This window comes from Euphorbia lathyris, chromosome 2 (assembly GCF_963576675.1).
Source record: "Euphorbia lathyris chromosome 2, ddEupLath1.1, whole genome shotgun sequence".
NCBI lineage: Eukaryota > Viridiplantae > Streptophyta > Magnoliopsida > Malpighiales > Euphorbiaceae > Euphorbia > Euphorbia lathyris.
Window position 1 is genome coordinate 127,041,525 of NC_088911.1, and position 21,155 is coordinate 127,062,679.

Sequence of the window (21,155 nt, forward strand, 5' to 3'; positions counted from 1 at the left end):
AGAATAACACATAAACGTAGGCCTATAATGGGGAATACACAAATAGCGGTAGAGGGTATTTATGTCATTTTGTTTACTGCAATAGACAGTAGTAGGGTTTTTGGTCTCCGTCTCCAGCCATTTCACCTGCTCATCCCTGACCTGATACCGCGCCACTTCGCTCTTCCATTCGAACAAAATTCCCAAGTGAGTTTTTTCTTTGTTGCTGATTGATTTCGCTGCTTCTATTGTACTTTTATGCTATTCGTATATGTTTTTAATTGGATTATAGTTAGCGATGAATGTTGCTCTGAAGGTGTTCGATGAAATGATTAAGTGAGATTGTTGTACATAAATGTAGTTTCTATGGAGAATTAACTTTAAATTCCATGTCCTGAAAGTTAGTCTGCTATCATTTTATCAACGATTGGAAGTCCTTTTATACAGCTTTGCAGAATGTCAAGTTGTGTTTCTTATTTGTTTTCAGTATCAGATCACACACACAGACACATATCAGGGGTTTCCTATGTGCAAGAAAACCTCAAATTTCAATTCTTTGGAAATTGTATATGTTGAACTACGCTTCGAACGATCAATCAACCACACAGAGAAACAAAGTACACAAAGATCACAGATTGGATCTTGAAACAACAATCAAAAAGAATACACACAGAATTTACCCTGGTTCGGCTTAACTGCCTACATCCAGCAACTTCACTAATCAATGGAGATTACAACAAGATTGAAACAGTTTCTCCTTTTCCAGAAACTCTCGTGTTTTCCCAATCCCCAATTCAGATTATCACAGTGTACACTTATGACTTAGTCTAAGAATCTCTCGTATGAAACTACTTCCCAACCCAGAGCTTTTATAGCCTTTACAAAGTTGTGAAAATACCCAAAATATCCTTACTCAAAAATGTACAAACTCAGCAAGACCTACTGACCAGTGGTAACACAGCAAGACCATGTTGACCTGTATTATCACCTCAGTACCATGCTGACCACAGCCATGCTGACTTGATAACTCAGCATTCCGACTTCTTGATTTTACTCTTGCTGACGGGTTGACTTACAATTACGCTGACTTGTTGACTCAGCATCATCATCAGCAAGTGATAGAAAACAACGACTTACAATCTCCACCTTGTCTTTCTAATCACTCCATCAACTAGTGAAGAAAATACACTCAAGGACCACTGACCATCCTAACCAGTTTCAAGCAATGTTCAAATTTATTACTTGAAACAGATTTGGTCAGCATGTCGGCTGGGTTATCCTCAGTTCCCACTTTCACCACCTGAACAGTACCAGTGCTAATCACATCCCTGACGAAATGCATTCTCACATCTATGTGTTTGGATTGCTCGTGAAAAACTTGATGTTTTGACAGATGTATAGCTCCTTGGCTATCACAGTAAATCTTCAAACCATCAATCTGTGTCACTCCAAGTTCCGTTAAGACTCCTCTCAGCCACATAGCTTCTTTTACTGCCTCTGTAACAGCAATAAACTCAGCTTCGGTTGTTGACAAAGTCACAACTGACTGTAGACTTGCCCTCCAACTTATTGCAGTTCCAAACACAGTGAATACGTACCCGGTTTGGGATTTTCTGATGTCAATGCTACCAGCATAATCAGAATCAACAAAACCTGCTACATCATCCACTAGGGCTTCAGCTCCACCATAACTCAAACCTTTACTCAGTGAGCCTTTGACATACCTCAGCACCCACTTCACCGCTGACCAATGAGCTCTTCCTGGATTTGCCATGAACCTGCTGATGAGACTCACAGCATGAGCCAAATCTGGACGTGTACAGACCATCGCATACATTAGACAGCCTACAGCACTCGAATATGGCACCCTCTCCATGTCTTCCTTTTCCTCATCAGTTTGAGGACTTTGCTTACTGCTCAGCTTGAAGTGACTTGCAAGTGGAGTGAGAACGGCCTTTGAATTCGTCATACCAAAACGTTCTAACACCTTGCTCAGATAAACTGACTGACTTAGGAATAGCTTCTTTCTTCCTCTGTCTCGAGAAATTTGCATCCCTAAAATTTTTCGTGCTGACCCGAGATCCTTCATCTCAAACCGTGTGTTTAGTTGTGCCTTTAACTGATTTATGGCTGCTTTGTTTTGACAAGCTATAAGCATGTCATCAACATATAACAAGAGATAAATCTTAGAGCCATCACTAAGGTCTCTACTATACACACACCAGTCATAACTAGACCTATGAAAGTCCTGACTTATCATAAACTCATCGAACTTCATGTACCACTGTCTAGGGGACTGTTTCAGACCATATAGAGACTTCTTAAGCAAACATACCCGCTGGTCTTTATCTCCTATTTCAAAACCCTCTGGTTGCATATATATGACCTAATCCAGGTTTCCATGAAGAAAAGCTGTTTTGACATCTAACTGTTCTAATTCTAGATCAAAACGAGCTACAAGAGAGAGAATAATCCTGATAGACCTATGTTTAACAACCGGTGAATAGATTTCATTAAAGTCTATACCTTCCTGCTGAGTAAACCCTTTGGCCACCAACCTAGCTTTAAACCTAGGTTTCTCTACACCAGGTATCCCTTCCTTTCTTTTAAACACCCACCTTGAACCGACCAACTTCTTATCAAAAGGTTTATCTACCAAATCCAAGTTTTATTTTTATCAAGGGATTTTATCTCATCCTTCATAGCGTTAAACCACTGTTCCTTGTCAACCGAATTCACAGCTTCCCTATAGGTTACAGGTTCAGACTCTTGTACTTCCTTAGCAACACTAAATGCATAAGCTACAAGGTCCTCAAAACCATATCTAACCGGGGCCCTAGGGACTCTTCTTTCACGGTCTCTAACAAGTCTATAGCTTTGACTGGACTCAGTATCATTACCATCACTGACTTCTTGCTCGGTTTTACGGGTGTTTTCACTATTTTCTTCAAGCTCCACCTCATTCTTAACACTCTCAAGGTTTTGAATGGACTTAGGACTACTCGGTTCTAACTGAGTTTTTTCTTGGTTTTTCCGATAAGGAAAATCCATCTCATTGAACACAACATTTCTGCTGACTATGGATTTCTTATAACCAGATTCTAGGCACCACAACTTATAGCCCTTGACTCCTATAGGGTAGCCTATAAAAACACATCTTAGAGCCCGAGGTTCTAATTTTCCCTGTCTAACGTGTGCAAAAGCTGAACAACCAAACACTCTAAGTTTTTCATAATCCTCTGGGTAATCAGACCACATTTGCATAGGTGTTTTAAAACCTATAGCAGATGATGGGCACCTATTGATTAGGTAACACGCAGTTTGCACTGCTTCAGCCCAGAAAGACTTAGGGAGACTGGATTGGATTAACATGCACCTAACTCTTTCTAGGATAGTCCTATTATACCTCTCTGCTAGGCCATTCTGCTGTGGAGTTCCAGGAACGGTATGATGTTTAGTTATACCTGACTTCTTGCACAAAGTGATGAAATCTTTGTCAAAAACTCCAAACCATTGTCGGTTCTCAACCTTTTGATTTTCTTTCCTGTTTGGTTTTCCACTAACACTTTCCAATCCTTGAACGTTTGCAAAGCCTCATTCTTATGAGCTAGAATATAAACCCATACTCTTCTAGAGTAATCATCAATAAGAGTCATAAAATAGGTCCTCCCACCATGAGACTTAGTTCTTGTTGGCCCCCATAGGTCAGAGTGAATGTACTCAAGAATGTCCTGGGTTCTATGTATTGCTGACTTAGGAAACTTGACTTTACTAGACTTCCCTAAGACACAGTTCTCACAGAAATCTATCTTTCCTATGTGATCTTTACCAAGACAACCATGCTTCCTAAGTTCATGTAAACCAACTTCACTCACGTGACCTAGTCTAAGGTGCCAAAGATTGGTTCTATCAGTTTTAGACTCGGTGAGATTTGCGGTAGAGACTAACACAGTACTACCTAGGAGTGTGTATAGGCCATTACTCATGGTACCTTTCATAACAACTAAAGGTCCTCTAGATATCCTTATGATACCCCCTTCGGCTCTATAATTGTATCCTTGTTTATCAAGCGTACTCAAAGAAATTAAATTTCTTTTCAGTTCTGGCACATACCTCACACCGGTCATAATCCTTTCTTGACCATCGAACATCTTCAGCCTAATGGAGCCTTGACCCAGTACCTTGCACAACTTGTTGTTGCCTAGAAGAACCCTCCCACCTTCCTCTTGAAAGTCTTCGAACCACGTCCTGTTGGGAGTCATATGGAACGTACATCCGCTGTCCAAGATCCAGTCAGTGTTTGGATCTTTATCAGTGACAGCAAGGACCTCAGCGCTCTCATAACCTTCTTCTACCACAGCGGCTTCGCCTTGATCTTTAGGCTGACCTAGACTCTTGTTCCTCTCAGGACAGTTTTTCCTGAAATGTCCTTCCTTATGGCAGTGAAAACACTTGTAGACCTTACCTTCTTTATTGCTTGAGGATGTAGTTTTGGACTTTTTCCCGTTCTTGTTCTTTGGCTTGTGAGAGTCCTTTTTCTCAGACCTTCCACGAACAAACAATCCTTCTGCAGCTTCAGTGTTGGTGTTGGCCTCAATCTGTTTTGACTTTAGCGCCATCAGAACTTCTTCCAGACTTAGTGTTTCTCTAGCGTACTTCATGGTTTCAACAAAATGACTGAAAGACTGGGGTAAAGAATTCAAGATCATTATGGCCTGATCTTCATCTTCAATCTTTACCTCTATGTTCTCTAGGTCAATTATGATCTTTGAGAAATCATCAAGATAGTCTTCAACTGGCTTGTCCTCGTTCATCTTGAAGTCGAAAAGCTTTCCCTTAAGATAAACCCGATTGGTGAGTGTCTTCGTCATGTACAACTGTTCAAGCTTGAGCCAAACCCCAGCAGCTGAGGTTTTCTTCGAAACTTCTCTTAGCACTTTATCGCCAAGATACAGGACGATCGTACTGTAAGCCAATTCAAGAAGATCTTCTTTCTCCTCCTTCGTCATTGTCGCCGGAAATTCCTTCTCGCCCTTCAGAGCCTTCGCAACCTTCATTTGAACCAAGATTGCCTTCATCCTCTGTCTCCATAGAGCAAAATCTCCCTTACCATTGAAACGCTCGATCTCGATCTTTGTAAAACCCATTGCTCTGTTCTTGATTAGCTCTGATACCAATTGTTGAACTACGCTTCGAACGATCAATCAACCACACAGAGAAACAAAGTACACAAAGATCACAGATTGGATCTTGAAACAACAATCAAAAAGAATACACACAGAATTTACCCTGGTTCGGCTTAACTGCCTACATCCAGCAACTTCACTAATCAATGGAGATTACAACAAGATTGAAACAGTTTCTTCTTTTCCAGAAACTCTCGTGTTTTCCCAATCCCCAATTCAGATTATCACAGTGTACACTTATGACTTAGTCTAAGAATCTCTCGTATGAAACTACTTCCCAACCCAGATCTTTTATAGCCTTTACAAAGTTGTGAAAATACCCAAAATATCCTTACTCAAAAATGTACAAACTCAGCAAGACCTACTGACCAGTGGTAACACAGCAAGACCATGTTGACCTGTATTATCACCTCAGTACCATGCTGACCACAGCCATGCTGACTTGATAACTCAGCATTCCGACTTCTTGATTTTACTCTTGCTGACGGGTTGACTTACAATTACGCTGACTTGTTGACTCAGCATCATCATCAGCAAGTGATAGAAAACAACGACTTGTATATGTTTTGTAATGCTGAGGTGACTATTGTGTACATAGTTGTTAAAGGCACACCTAAGGCTCCAGGCTCACAAGGCACTAGGCCGAGCGCCTTAGCACCGCCGTGGTTATAAGAGACGCACCATGGCCGGCTTATATGTCACATGGTTGATTTTTTTGAATTTTTTTAGGGTTTTGATTTCCATAATTGGATTAGACACATCTATTGTCCAAACTATGTTGCACGGAAACTCTTCTTCACTAGCGTTTCCGCATTTCATGTCCGTTTCCTTTTTTTTGTTTCTTTTCCGTTTCCATTACCACTTCCTAGCTAAATTTTCTTAGACATAATGTTTTCCGGTGTTTGTTTCCATTTCCGTGGATCTTAGGTCCAAATTAAACAACAAAATAAGAAAGAAAGACTTTGAGGAGACCCATATACACAACGGGAAACTGACTTTGTAGATGAGTATGAAGAGGATAAAATCCTTGAAGAAGAATTTAACGATGTTGGAGATGAGGAGAGTGACGGTGATGAGATGAGTGATCAGTGATGAATTTGGAGACTTTTGATAAGAAGTAGCTATTAGTCAACTTAGGATTTACTATTTACTTGAATACTTGAACTTTAGAATATGGGGTTTATTGTTTGTTAGAATTTAGGATTAACAATATTTCATGATTAGTCTTTATTGCATTTTGATTTTGGAATTTTCCTTTTGTTATATTTTAATATTATTATTTATGGTTTTACACATTTTATTCTTTAAGTGCTCCTTGTGTCGCCCAGGTGCGAGTTTGCACCAAGGCTCCATGACCTCCTTGTGCCTTTAATAACTATGGTTGTGTATGTAATTAGGCAATGGGTGACAAGAAGAAAAAGACTTTCATGTTCATCCGGCTTGTGTCTGCTGCTGGGACTGGATTCTTCTATGTGAAGAGAAAGAGTTCTAAGAAAATTGCTGAGAAACTAGAGTTTCGGAAGTATGATCCTCGAGTGAATCGCCATGTTTTGTTTACCGAACAAAAAATGAAATAAGGTTGATATATCTATCATCTATTTTAATTTGGATCAATATAATTTTCCATTAGGTTGAATAAGCGATTGTTTGATTAATCCTTCTTTCCTCTTATTTGCCTTAGAACTTTAGGTAAACTTTGGTGACCTATTATATGGCCTAGTGTTAAGAATTTTGCCTTGTTGTATTTGTTAGCACTTAGCTCAATCTATACTGTAATGAAGATTTTGTTCCTGTATACTTGTTTTCATGATTATGTGTTTGTATATACTATGATGCTCGAGAATTCTTGCTATCAAGTTCAACCATAGAATTTTCTGCAGATGATGAATATGATGACATGTTTCAAATACTCAATTTTTATTTTTATTTTTCATAGTTTTGATTTGGGATATAAAATATTTAAATGCATGGGTTAAACTGTTAGGGTATTTTGCATTTGGTATGCCTAATCTGAAGGTGCATTCTGAACAGTTAACTGAAGAGAAAGGACTTTCTGGTTGGGTTAAGTACATTCATGATTCATGGTAACATCAAATTTGGCCAGAAGATTTAGCTCTAACGTATGAATGGTGTAAATTTGATTCTGATGTTTCCAGGTAAGATTAATTTTAGCTCTACGTTATAAAACTTTGAAAAAACTGGTTTCACTCTTATTTAAAATATCACATATTTCAAACAAGTTCGTCGTTAAACTGAAACAATTTTGTACATTTTTAGTTGGTTATTTGTAACTATATTAGTAACACAATAAACATTTTAGACACTGGTAATTTGGTGTGATTAACTTATATGTTACAGACTTAGTTGTTAGTATTTTTACATGTATTTCGTAAATATGTTAATAGTAGCACATTAAATATGTTAGACATAATTGATGTTTGGAAGGTCCAATGTGACAGTTAAATAATAATCAATATTTATCAAATTTTTGGTAATGTAGAGCTAGAATTGATCTTGATTGGAAATATTAGAGGTAAATTTGGACTTTTTTTTGTATACACAAATCTGCATTCACCTAAAATGTTAAGAAGATCAAATTTATTAATGTTGTCATAAATTATGGTCAAAACCTATTTTTCTCCTTGTTTTTTTTTTTTACTTTCTGAACTTTTTCTTTATAAATGAGAGTAAAATAGGTATATGAACCGAACTTAATGGTGATATGGATAAAGAAATAGTCAAATATGCGGTCCAACTTTTAACGGATATTAGTTAATTTGGACTTTATTGTTTTAATAATGCAAAGTTATATGTTTTTTTAGGTTAAGAAATGAATTTAAGGAACTATACTGTTAATATCAGTATAGTAAAAGAGACATTAATGTAATTTACCCCTGTCTGGTTTGAAAAGTACCCTATCTTATCTATTCTGAAATTGTGATGGTTTGGGTCTCCCATGTGTTACACATCCAAGCCAAAGTTGAGAGTGATAGGTTTTCTGTGCATGTTTCATGAGTTCAAATTTATTGTGGTCTCATCGTTCGTGGTTCACGATTGTTTCTGCTTCCCATGCTTGTCAGCCTCTTAACTATTGCCTATTGCGGTCTCCTCGGCCCGCTTTTAAACCGGCAGGAAACATCACATTACAACTGCCTCGATAGCTTTGCTTAATTTTCTACAAAGGGGAATTTATAAAAATAGGATGGTTTTGTCTGATCCGATATAAAAAAAAAAAAAAAAAAGAAAGGTTGTAAACAATGAAATCATATATCTTTAATAAAGTTATCAAATGATTTAATATAGAAAATACTTATATTTATAACATATATCATATACAGATTGCAGTTAAACCAAAATATCCAAAAATAATAAACGCTTTTGTTCATCATCACTTAGGCAGTCCCTAGACGGTCCAAGCGGCTAAAAATTGCTTAGAGGGCCAAAAAAACGCCTAGAAAGAACGCAGAAAATCGGGACGATTTCGAGTGTCTAGGCGACATTGTTATATATATATATATATAAATTACTTTGTTTGGGCTTCGCTCGTAATATGATTTGCTCATCAAATTTTGGTCCGGTCCGAGTCCATTTAGATCAATAGGAGTTGGGTTGGGCCGAGTGTTTTTACAGACAAGTAGTGCTGTGAGAAACAAGGTCAAATGAGGATCACATTCCGGCTAACCCGCTCCGATACCTAAGTCGGTTTTAAGGAAACATTTGAAGATGAAAACAACAGTAAATCAAAGCTATGATGTAAGCTTAATCAATGAATGAAGTAATATACCTTGAGTTATGCTTACTCTATTTATATTGTGGTCGAGTTATAGAAGATAGTTATAAGCTTAGGAGAAAAGGACGTGCTATGTGTCACATGTTAATAGGTGAACATGCGTCCATATATCACGATGTGATAGCCCTTAAGCCCACTAGGTCCGTGATTTATACCAAACGTGATTGTTGTAATGGGTGGGTCCTTGACGGGGTCTTTTGAGACTTCTCGAGCCAAGACCTTTAAGGAGGGATCGTATTGAACAATTTTGATGCGGTGACTCCATGTGTCCTCTTCTCTCAGGTGACGGTCTGGGCGTCATAAATGCCACATGAACGAGTTTATACTATATATATATATATATATATATATATATATATATATATTGAAAGTTAGAGCTATTTTTATATAAATAAAAGTTAATATCATAATTTTTTTTTTGATAAGATGTGAAAGCTGCTTTGAGAAATAAAAGTTGTATTTTTTTTTTTTTTTTTTTTTGCTGAGAGTAGCTTTTCCAACTTTTAAGGAAAATAATTTTGTATTTAACAAACATTTTTAATTGGAAAAGCTGAAAAAATTATTTTTAAGGTATTGAAAAACAATATCAAATTCTAATTACATGACAAGACTTATCTGAATTTGAAACCTTTATTAAAGTGATGGGAATATATAAGGGTAAATAATTATAAAGTCCATGTGTTTTTATTTAATACACTAATCAGTCCTTCTGTTTTTATAAATAATTATATAATCTTTCAGTTTTTATTTTCATCAACTCTTTAGTTCTTATGTTTGAGTCAATGGTCAAACTATACTTAAAAAAATTTAAAATACCAAAATTACCCTTTAATCTATTGTTTAATAATAAACATATTATATTTTTCCTATTTTATGTTTTTTTTTTCTTTTTTTCTACGTAATCATAATCTCTCCTATATTTCAAAAATTATTAAAATAGAAGTAAAACTATACAAAATTATAAATAGTAATCTTTATTTATCTCTAATAAATTTTATGAATCAACAAATATAATCTAATTTTTTTAAGTCATCGAAAATTCATAATAATATTAATGTTAGTATTAAAATATTATATTAAAATATAATAAAAAATTAAGAGAATAAATAATATATATTTTTTATGATTAAAACACAAGTATATATCAATTTTGGTGTATATATTTTAAAAAATCATTAAAACTATTTAGATTAAATTTGAAACTAAAAGATAAGTTTTTTTATGTATATAACTAGGGACAATTTTGTACTTTCATCTAAAAAACAAATGGAATGACTAAAGAGTTGATTAAAACAAAACTTAAGAACCTTATAATAATATGATAGACTTACTAGTTTGTTATGTAAAAACATGAGGACTTTATAATTATTTACCCAATATATAAACAGTTCCTTGCTCCGAAAAACTGATTTTTTTTTTTGTTACACTTACTTAAAATGACCTATTGATTCTTTGAAACTTACTTAAACTTGTTTAAAGTCACCTATTAACATTTTGAATTTGCTTCAAATGATACGCGCTTCAAACTATTCAAACAGTCTTTTAATCTACATTGTAGCTCTTAGGACTTAATCATATCACTTTAAACAAATTTAAAAGACCGACTAATTACAAATCTTAAAAATGTAGAAATCTAATCAATTTTTCAAGTCAAGTTCAGGAACGCCTGATATACATGTTAAATATTTGAATATTTGAAATATTTTTAACCTTAGACATCCAAATTTGAATATTTGAAACTCCATTTTACATAAATAAAATGATAATCTAAAAAACATTTTAAGATTTTTAGACCCGTATATTTGTCGGAAAACATTATCTTATAAAAAATACAACATTAAAATAGTGTTGACATGAACCGAAAAATTAGTTGGTTGAGCAGCTGGCTTGTGCAACAAAGAACACAACACAACACATGTATCATTTTCTTAAAGGATTTGGCTGAGCAGCACTTGTTGCTGAGCTAGCCAAACACCATTAGACTTGTAAAAAGCTATGTTTGTCTAATTTCTAGAAAGACAATAAAAGTACATTTTCAAAACCTAATTTTGAAAATTACATTTTCACTTGCATATAGATTTTTTTATTTTTGGAAATATTTGATTTGACATAGCTAGGATATGTCCATAGTTTATTTAACCATATAAATTTTTTGAATTTTATATTTTTTTTTATTAGAATCTCAGAGGAAGGAAGCGGCAAAAGGAAGGGGAACCCGAAAGGGATCCCGAACCAAGACCAAACCAAACCACCCGGATAAATATATAAAAAATAAAAAATGAACGAATACAAAGAGTTGAAAAGAAAAACAACCCCAAAAACACAATCACAAGGAACTAAGAGAACCTATATGATACCCTATTACAATAATCATTACTTATTAACTCATTACAAAAATCAGGAGCACCATGTCACCATTTGAATGAGTCCGTTGAAGAGCCAAATTTAGCTAAGGCGTCCGCCACCCGATTCCCTTCTCTAAAGACATGGGAAACGAAAAACTCCATTCTGAAAACTAATGATAAACAGCGTAACCAATCATGATGGAGACTCCAAGGAATCACCATAGATTTAGAGCTGATGCCAACCTCTATCCCATGCAATAAAAATCGCACGTATGGCACCACATAATTCTGCAATGAAAGCAGGCGTATCAAGGAGCGGAAAAGCGAAGCAACCTTTCGGGAAACCACGACCATTACGGAAAACACCCCCAGCTCCCGCCCTGAGACCACTAGAAGATCCGTCTGAATTGACTTTCGTCCAACCTAGACTAGAAGCTTGCCAACGAACCTCCACAATGCGAGGCGCACGAGGTAAATTACCCCTAATACCAAGCTGTCTGAAAACGTGAGTGTCAGACCAGCGATTAAAAGACGTATTGGAAATCAATAGACTTGATTTCCTGATGAAACGCCAAAGCTGCCGAAGCATAATATGAATGTTAGGAGTTAAACCCTCAAAACAGATTTGATTACGTGAAGTCCAGATGATCCAGATGATGCTAGAAACGCCGACTTTCCAAAGATCCTTCATTTGTGGGCTGAGTTGCAACCGACAAGTATCCGAAAAAATAGAGTTAATAGTGGTGTAATTAGTTCGAACTTGAAACAAACCACTAAGAGCCGTCTATAGAGTATTGGCAAAAGGACAATTAATAAACAGGTGTTCACTCGTCTCACAGCCAGCGCAACAGAGAAAACATCGCGATGAAAGAATAATACCCCGTCACTGGAGATTGTCATGCGTAGGCAGTTTATCACGAAGTAAACGCCATGAGATTAACGCCCGGGAAGGAGGAATAAATCCTTTCCAAATGACTTTGCACCAATCCGTATTAGGCCAAAGCAACATTGTTTGTCAAAACAAAATAGAACTCCTTAACAGAAAGCTGTCCACAAATGTTTTTCTTCCATATCAGTTTATCAGAGTCCAACCCGCCATTCAAGCTTCAAATTTGCGATTTTATAGCATCCGGGAGATGATCGATACCAAACCAAACCCCATTGAACAGATGATACCAATTCATTAGAGAAAGGTGAAGTGTTCCAAGGGATGTTTGGTTGAGTAGTCAAAGGAGGCACAATCCAACGATCATACCAAAAATTAAGCTTGCTATTACAGCCAATATACCAAACACTGTTATAATAAATTAATATTTATTTTATCATCATATAATTCATATCATATACATTTTAATATTTACTTATTATGATGCACTTATAATTCTAGAGAAAAACGAGTGTTGTCATCTCCCAATACCTTTTAATATTTACTTATTATGATGTACTTATAGTATTATTTTAATATTTCTTTTTTTTTTAATATTTCAACTCAACGGATTTAAGATGTATGTTTTGTTGGGGTAAAATTAATTTTTTTATTTTTGTAAAATAAAACGATTGATATAAAAATATATAAAATAAAGTGTAAAAAGAAACTAAATGTGATACGATAAAAATAAATCAGAAAAATAAAAGAAAAATGATGAAAAATGCTCCTAAATTTTAGTACTTAGAAGTATCAAAAACCTATTTTTTTCAGAGCTAAAATTAAAGAAATCTTACTGTAACTTTGTGGAATCTTATAATTACAGAACAAAACGAAGCCAAGAATATTTGTGGGTCCTAAACAAACTCGTATTGATGGAGTTATGAACAGTCGAACGTGAAACACAACTTCATACTTTATAGCATCCCAACACCCCTCAAAATCTTATTTTTTAAGAGCACAAGATGAACGAATTTGGATAATGCAATGTGAAATCCTGCATCTACAGATCAAAACGAAGTTAGAAGCTATTGAATGCATCATGGTCCTTTTAAATTTGATCAGAAAAATCGATTAATTGGCCTGCTTGATGCAAACTGATTGGGGATTTCCAATCCCCACAGGGAACACATAACACCCGATTAGAATCCTCACAGGGAGAGGATGTAGATTGTTTTGTCCCTTGCAAATGGGGACTGGAATAAGTATCCATTTTCCGTGGGGATCTCCGTACTCATCCTCGATATTCCTCCACGGGGATCCCCCACGGATTTCGTGACTAACTCCGCATTTAACATTTATTTTATATATATATATATATATATATATATATTTATATTGTGATTCTTTTTAGAGATAGGAGGTTAGACCAATTTTATTATTTATTTTCGCAACTCAACTCAATCTTATTCTTTGATATTACATTATGCCAAATAACAAGAAGATGGAGAAAAGAACAATTATAAATATAAAAATAGAATAAAATGAGCAATAGGCATCCCGTAGGAATGAGGTTTCCCCATGGAACATAGACATAAAATTGTCCCCGTTTAGGTTTTAGGGACGGGGAATCCCCGATATGTCGGGGAGCGAGGATGAGAAATGTAATCCCTGACCCGCTCGTTTACGTCCCTAGACCTGTTGAACTTTAAGGGTATTTTATTATCCGCTGAACTTACTTATAATAACATATTAACCCTAAACTTACTTAAAATGATATATTGACCCCCTGAAGTTGTTATAAATTAGTCGCATAAGCCTTTTTTTTATTGAATACATCACAACCCCCTCTAAATTTGGTCAGAAAACCCGATTGACCCGTTGAACTTCAAGGGTATCTCATTATCCCTTAAACTTTTTTACGATAATTTATTGGTTCTTAAAATTGCTTAAAAAAAACTAACTTCCATTGAAGTGGTTATAAATTATAATGATCTATTGGATTCACTGAACTTATTTAAAGTAATATACGTTTTAACTTGTAGAAACCTCTTATTATTTTGCCACGTGACTTTAAGGGGGAGTCTAACGAAATAATTTTAAACAAGTTTAAAAGCAAACGAGACATTCTTAATATTTAGGAGCGAATCGATTTTTCTAGCCAAGTTCAGGATCTCCTTATGTATAAATTTTTTATTTATTTTATTTTATTATAAACTTTTATTTATATGAATTTTATTTTTAAAATAATTTCATTACCTTTATTAATTAATTTAACTTAAACTCTTTATTTTATTCATTCTTTTGATTTTTTTTTCAAAATCAAATTTATTTATTTTTATTTTTGAAACTCAAAAAATTTAATTTTTGAATTAAATTTTAATTGATAAAATTATAAAAATTTTATAACTCAATATAATAAAACTATATAATTTATAAAAATTAGCATTATTTTTATAAAGTAAAAATATCTACCCCATTTAATTCTTCTATTTGGTCTTCCTCGAGATCTATGTTCGAAATTGTTAGTAATGAAGCTGTATGGTGGTTTGGTGAAAACTCTAATCTGAACTTTTGGACTGCAAGATGGATTGTGCCTACGGTTGCGGATCAGATGGACATCCCAAGAAAAACTCAGGTTAATCTTTACAAGCCTTTATACGAGTTCAGAGAAAATGGTAATTGGATAAACTTGCAGTTCCTTCCGAATCAGATTTAGAACAGCATCAAGCAAATTGGGAATTTTGGAGACTCCGATTGCTGGATCTGGCAGCCGTCCGATTCTGGGAAACTCACGGTTAAAGACGTTTATCTTCATCTTCATCAGGGAGATCCCGTATGTTGGTCCCGTGTGATTAGTTCCAAAGGGGGGGTAGGAACTAATGTAACTTTTTCGTTAAATAATGCTGACTTAATTAATTCTTTAAGTTACTTAACTTAGTTTAGGTCAGCACGACCGAGAAATGTAAGACAGCTTTAGTCAGATGCTGACTAGAACTGTTTTACTTATGAGTTGAGAATTAACACTTGAGGTCAGCTTCCAATTCAGCACCAAAATTACTCAGTGTCAGCTTTTACAATTTATATCCTGAGCGATTTAATCAGACAACACATATATAGATATATTGAGAGAGAGTTAGAAATTACTCAGCACGACTTATCCTGGTTCGGCCTCTCCGCCTACGTCCAGTCCCCAGAGTTCCCCCGGGCTTTTTCAATCCAATATTGAGCTCTTTAAAGGTAGAGCACAAACCGTTTACAAGGCAGTTGAATATGCAAGAGTACCTTCCTCTATTCGTCTACTCAACTCCTACTAAGTGCTATGACCGAACACCTAGATTTCTCTACCACTGAGTACTTAAAATCGAGTACTCAGCACCACTCTCTCAATTTTACAATTGATACAAACTTGTTCTTTCTAGATGAAGAACACTTTAGATGATTACAAAATCAATCTAGCTTTTACACAGAAATAGAAGTTTGGTGTAAGATCTTTTTCTTGTTTGAATGTGCTTTGTATCTTTTCTCTTTTTCTCATGTATTTTTCTTGGCAAAATCGGCTGTAGATCCAAGCATGAACTTGTCCTTTTATAGTTGAAATCTGAAGGCACAATCATTTGAGTCTGGAATTATCCGTTGGATTCAAAAGGCTCTTTCTTGCGACATTGTTCTGGTCAGCTTCAGATTTGCAGGCCAATCCTGTCGTCTGAATTCCGCAGGCGTGAAACTTGTCTTCTTCCTGCAGGTGTGTCTTCTAGTGCCAGTTCGTCTTTTAGCTAACGGACAGTTGACCCATGCATCTCGAAATTGACTCTGTGAGTAATTCCAAGGTTTCTATTATTGGTGCAGATAGTTGTCGGATCTTGTCTTCTAGCAAACGGATCATTCATGCTGTCCTGACGAACACTCAGCTTGACTTTATTGACGTTGCTTTTGTTCTTTGTTTCTGAGTCACTCTTACTCAGCTTCCGTGGTCAGCTTCGTCTGCAAGCTTTAGTTTAGAGAAGGACTTCTCTTCTTTGATACTGAGTTGCGTCTCACTCAGCTTCTTTGGTCAGCTTCACCTTTAAATATTTGTTCTGAAGATAGCTTTTCTTCTGTTATGTTGAGTTGCACTCCACTCAGCTTGTGCTGTGTTCTCATGCTGACTTCGTTATGTCTTACTTTTTGATTCTGTTTTCATTTATACTTATACTCAACATTGAACAAACATATTAGTACAATTAAATCAAAGCACTTAAATTTAATTGCCCCTTAATCATGAATTAACTTAAATAATTTTGTCAAATCAAAATCATGTGGAAAGGTGTTTCAACAAACTCCCCCATTTTGATGTTGGCAAAATATTTAATTAATGGAACTCAGTTTTGAAATTCCCCATGATTGAGTTATTTTTCATTCTTCTGAAGTTACTCCCCCGTAAGGGTTGCATCTATTGACTTAAATTAACTCTAAACCTTCTAAGATTTAATTGAGTAAAATTAAGACATGCTTATACTGACTAAGTTCAATTTTAAACCTTCCAAGATCGAATTCAGATGAGCCTAGGTCAGCTTTCAGAAGAGTTCAAAATTTTGGAACATATTTTTACTCAGTTTGATACATGGATAGTTTAGGTATCAGAGTTTGTGGAGGGATGTATCAGAGCTAATGTGTACTGAGTATGTTCTATTTTAATTTTGTTTGTTTGTTCAATTAAGACAGATCAACACATAGCACAATAAGTAAGTAAGCATCACATAAGATTTTTCAATTTGAATAAAGGATGCATGGATATATATATAGATGGTCAGCATTAACAAAACATAACACGCCAGATAAAACTACAAGTCAAAAGCTACAACTAGCCAATCTATTTCTTCCTGTTGACTTGAGCTTGGTGAGCAGGATTTACTTTGCCTTTCCCTTTGGCGGCTTGTTGTTGCTGACCCTGAGTTCCTGAACCAGATGCTCCTCCCATATTCTGATGAGTTCCAACAGCTTGCATTTCTTTCTCCCCCATTTTTCCAGCATCAGATGGAGGGGGAATAAAGGTCTCGTGAAGAACAGCACGAGTGAGTTTTGTGGAGTATGCTCGGAGTTGACTCGTACTCTCCCGAAGACCGTCGAAGACAGCCAAGCCATCGTCCAGTGTGGCAGCAGGAATCCTAATGTTAGCACTTATCATGCTCAGAAGATACTCCTGTGATTTCCCGATCCAAGTGATGGATTCTGTCATCTTGGCATATGATTGATGGTACATTTTGAGCAGAGCCGAATCATAGAACTGACGTTGGGCATTTGTATAGCGGACGTGGTTAAGTGTGGCTTGAGAATACTGCAGAATCTCATTTGTCTTGACTTGGTCAGTATCCATTTTTTCTTTACTCAGGTTGAGTAGGCGAACAGCTTCGCTAATTTGATCAATGGAACACTGGGAGGAGGAGGAGACTAATTCACGAGTCCCGGTCAGCTCAGAACTTAGCTGGGTAAAGAGTTGATGAACCTCCGCAGAGGTTGCATAGAGTGAGTTTACGGCTGACAAAGTATGGAGTTGGCCCTGGAGGGAGTTCATATGATTGACCATTGTCAGCTGGAGTTCAGCCAGCTTTACGATTGAGTCTTGCTTGGGTTGTTGAGACTGGAAGGTTGTCATGACACTCAGCAAGTCTTTGAGACCCTTGATTTCTGATAGAAGCTGAGTGACAGAAGATATGTGTTGAGGCTCAATATGGACAGACCCAGCAACATCGGCATGAGATTGGTTAATATCCTAAAGTAGTGATTGAGCTGAGTCAATGAGTCTTCGCCCAGACCCAGTTGCATGCAAGTAAGCGTAAGTCCCATCAGGATGATGCTCAGCGGCCGGAATTGGAATATTACCGGATGGAAGAGGTGTATGGTGCTGTCCAGAATTAGATGTGCCAGCATGGTCAGCAGCTGGACTTTAATTCAGATTACCAGTAGGAACTGACTGGTTTTCTTTCTGCGTCGAAGGATTTGGAAGAGGTGGATCGGCAGAGATATTGACCTGTTCAGAGTCAGCTTGAAGTTGAGTTGAAGGTGAGGTGAAGGTAGATCAGTGCTGACCTGAGCAGGATTTTCCTTTGCTAACTCTTTATCTTGAGTAGCAGGAACTTCGAGCACTGGCTCGGCAGAAATTGGGTCTTCAGGAGTCTTGGCTTGTTCCTCAGCTTGAGAAACAGTGGCTTGCTTTTCCTTGAGTTGGTCCAAATTTGGTTCAATGGCATTGTTGAAGAACTGGAACTGGAGTGTGGTAAGGGCAGAGATTGGTTCCCTTAGCGGAGAATCGTCCAGAAGATCAATGATAGGAGACTTTTGAGCTTTTCTCTTGAGTCGTTTGCCAGTGCTGGGCTTATGAGTTGGAGGAGATGGATCAGCAGCAATGGAGTTAAGGGACTCAGAAGATGAGTTCAACCCAAGGTCAGTATTGAGACCTTCCACAACCTTGTCCTGCACAAGCTGCTCAGTTTGAATCTCAGTCTGCTCAGCATCAACTGTTTGGTTTTCCTCAGCAGCAACATCCTTACTTAGCTCAGCATCATCTGTCATTTCAACATCAAACCGTCCTTCATCATTACCCAGTTCTTCTTCTTGGTCAGCAGAAGGTTTCTCAAGATCGATATCTTGACTTCTTACAAAGTATGAGTCTTCAGAGACTAAAAAGTCTAGAGGAGGTGCATCAATCGGTTTTAACCCAGAAGGTTTCCGCTTCTTTTGCAAAGGTTGCTCAGGAGTATCCTCACTCTTTTCCTCAGGCTCAACTTGCCTTTTCAGATTTTATGCTGACTTAGGTATCTCCTGACCCTGCTCAGCATCAACTTTGCTCGCACTGGATACTATTCTTAGCTTTTTAGGAGCTGTGTTCACATCCTTTGCTGACTGGTCAGCTTTCCTCTTTTTGTCCTGCCTTGTGCGATCAGTAGGCTCTTTGCTTGCCACCACCGTCTTTCCTTTCTTGGACGGCATAGCTTGTGCTCCTCCCTCATCATTACCTGCTTCCTCATTCTCTTCAACAACCCCCTTTCCTTTCTTAGACTTAAGAGGTTGGTCGTATGTTAACCCAAACAGCAGTGCCGCTGTGATTTCAGTACCCCATGACTCAGCTTCACCAACCGTGTTTATCTATTGGTCCTTAAGAATTCTTGTGATGAGGGAGCCTATCCTGAGTTTCCCAGTACTCCGTTGGAGTGCACCGACAAGAAATACGGGCATGTTGAGTGGTTTGTAGGTCAGCATGTGCCAGATGAAGTTTTGCTCAAAATTGGAGGCTGATGAGGCAGAGTTGACCTTAGGAAATATGAAGTTGGTTAGGATGTAATGAGCCATTTTTTGATTCTGACCCATACATGTATTGGCTATTTCTCCTTTGTGAGTCATTGGTTTATAGAACTCAATAGGGTAGTCAAGTTTGACGTTTGTGGTTCTGAATTCTTTACCTTTGTTCGGCAGCTTTAGCAAGGTTGCTAGATAGGATGGAGTTATTGTGATGTCCTTGCCTGTGACCTTGGTGACTAGATGGTCGACGTTGTCCTTATCCACTTTGAGATTGGAATAAAATTCCCTTACTAACCAGGGGTAAGTTTTACCGGACAAAGAGAAGAATTCTGACCACCCGTTTTAGATCCATTCGCAGAACGGTTTTTCAGCTGTTACGAAACTTGGGGAGAACCACCGGCAGCGAAGTACCTCACAATTTTTTACACAGTTGTAAACCTGAACGAATTCCTTTTCCTCAGATTGCTTGTTTTTCTTTTCCTTCTTCTTTTTCTGTTTCTTGGATGGAGTTGCTTGGTCAGCTCGAGGGTCTTTGCCGGAGGTGCTGACCTTAGATTGGTCATGCTGACCATGACCTTGAGACTCACTGGAGGTTTCTACATATTCCTACTGAGCAGGAGACGACGGGTTTTCATTGGAGCGATTTTGGCCGTAATCACCGCCGGAGATGTTTTGAGAATCAGACATGATTTTCTCAAGGATTTTAGAGAGTTTTTGGGATTTAAAAGAGAGAGAGAGAGATAGAATGCCAGAAATTTTGAGTATAAAGAGATACAAGTAGGAATTTGTCCACTACTTATAGAGATATCGAGTTGATCTGATACGTTGGAGTAGCCGTTTTATCTCGAGATGATCAATCGACAATAATTCTGGCATTTATGACACAATCGGCGCATGTGTTTTCTAATAATTGTGCTTACATCATCCTAGGTGGCTATTAATGCGCGTGCAAGCATTTATTGTGCATAAGAGTTTTACTCAGTTTTGATAAGTCTAATCGTTTGAGATTCTAGGAAGTCAGTTTTACGTAGAAGGAATGTTTGCGTGCTTAGTAACTCAGCTTATGTTAATCACTCAGTATGTATGTCTACTCAGCATGGAGTGATATAGTTCATATTTAGCTCAGCATGCAATAATTACTCATATAGCACAGATCACTCAGCATGGTAATCACTCAACATTCAATTTAAACATATAATTTTAGTGAAGAGGATTAGACATATCGATAGCTTCCCTTAGTATGTTAAATTGCTCACGAGCCAGAGGCTTTGTGAAGATATCCGCAAGCTGTTCATCTGTAGGAACGTAGGTCAGCTTGATCTCACCTTCGAGTACATGATCCCTTATGAAGTGATGCCTTATGCTGACATGCTTCATCCTGCCGTGTTGGATTGGATTTTTGGATAAGTCAATGACACTCTTGTTGTCACATTTGACTTCTATTGTTTCTGTTTTTACACCATAATCCTCAAGCTGTTGCTTTATCCATAGGACTTGAGCCACACAGCTTCCAGCAGCAATGTACTCAGCTTCAGTTGTTGACAAGGCCACTGATGATTGCTTCTTGCTGAACCAAGATACTAGACAGCTTCCAAGGAAGTGACATCCTCCTGAAGTACTCTTACGCTCTAGCTTATCTTGTCCATAGTCAGCATCAGTGTATCCAATGAGTGTAAAGTCATTTGTATTTGGATACCATAAACCTGCATTAA

At 36.9% G+C, this 21,155-nt stretch overlaps 1 protein-coding gene across 1 annotated transcript; it reads left to right on the plus strand.

Annotated features, from left to right (window-relative positions):
• The first annotated feature begins 27 nt into the window (after window positions 1-27).
• Window positions 28-7,582, plus strand: LOC136219880 (uncharacterized). Its single transcript, XM_066007456.1, has 3 exons — window positions 28-186; window positions 6,563-6,743; window positions 7,197-7,582. Exons 1-2 carry the CDS (start codon window positions 28-30, stop codon window positions 6,740-6,742), a joined length of 339 nt encoding a protein of 112 aa, XP_065863528.1. The 3' UTR covers window position 6,743; window positions 7,197-7,582.
• Window positions 7,583-21,155: the final 13,573 nt, after the last annotated feature.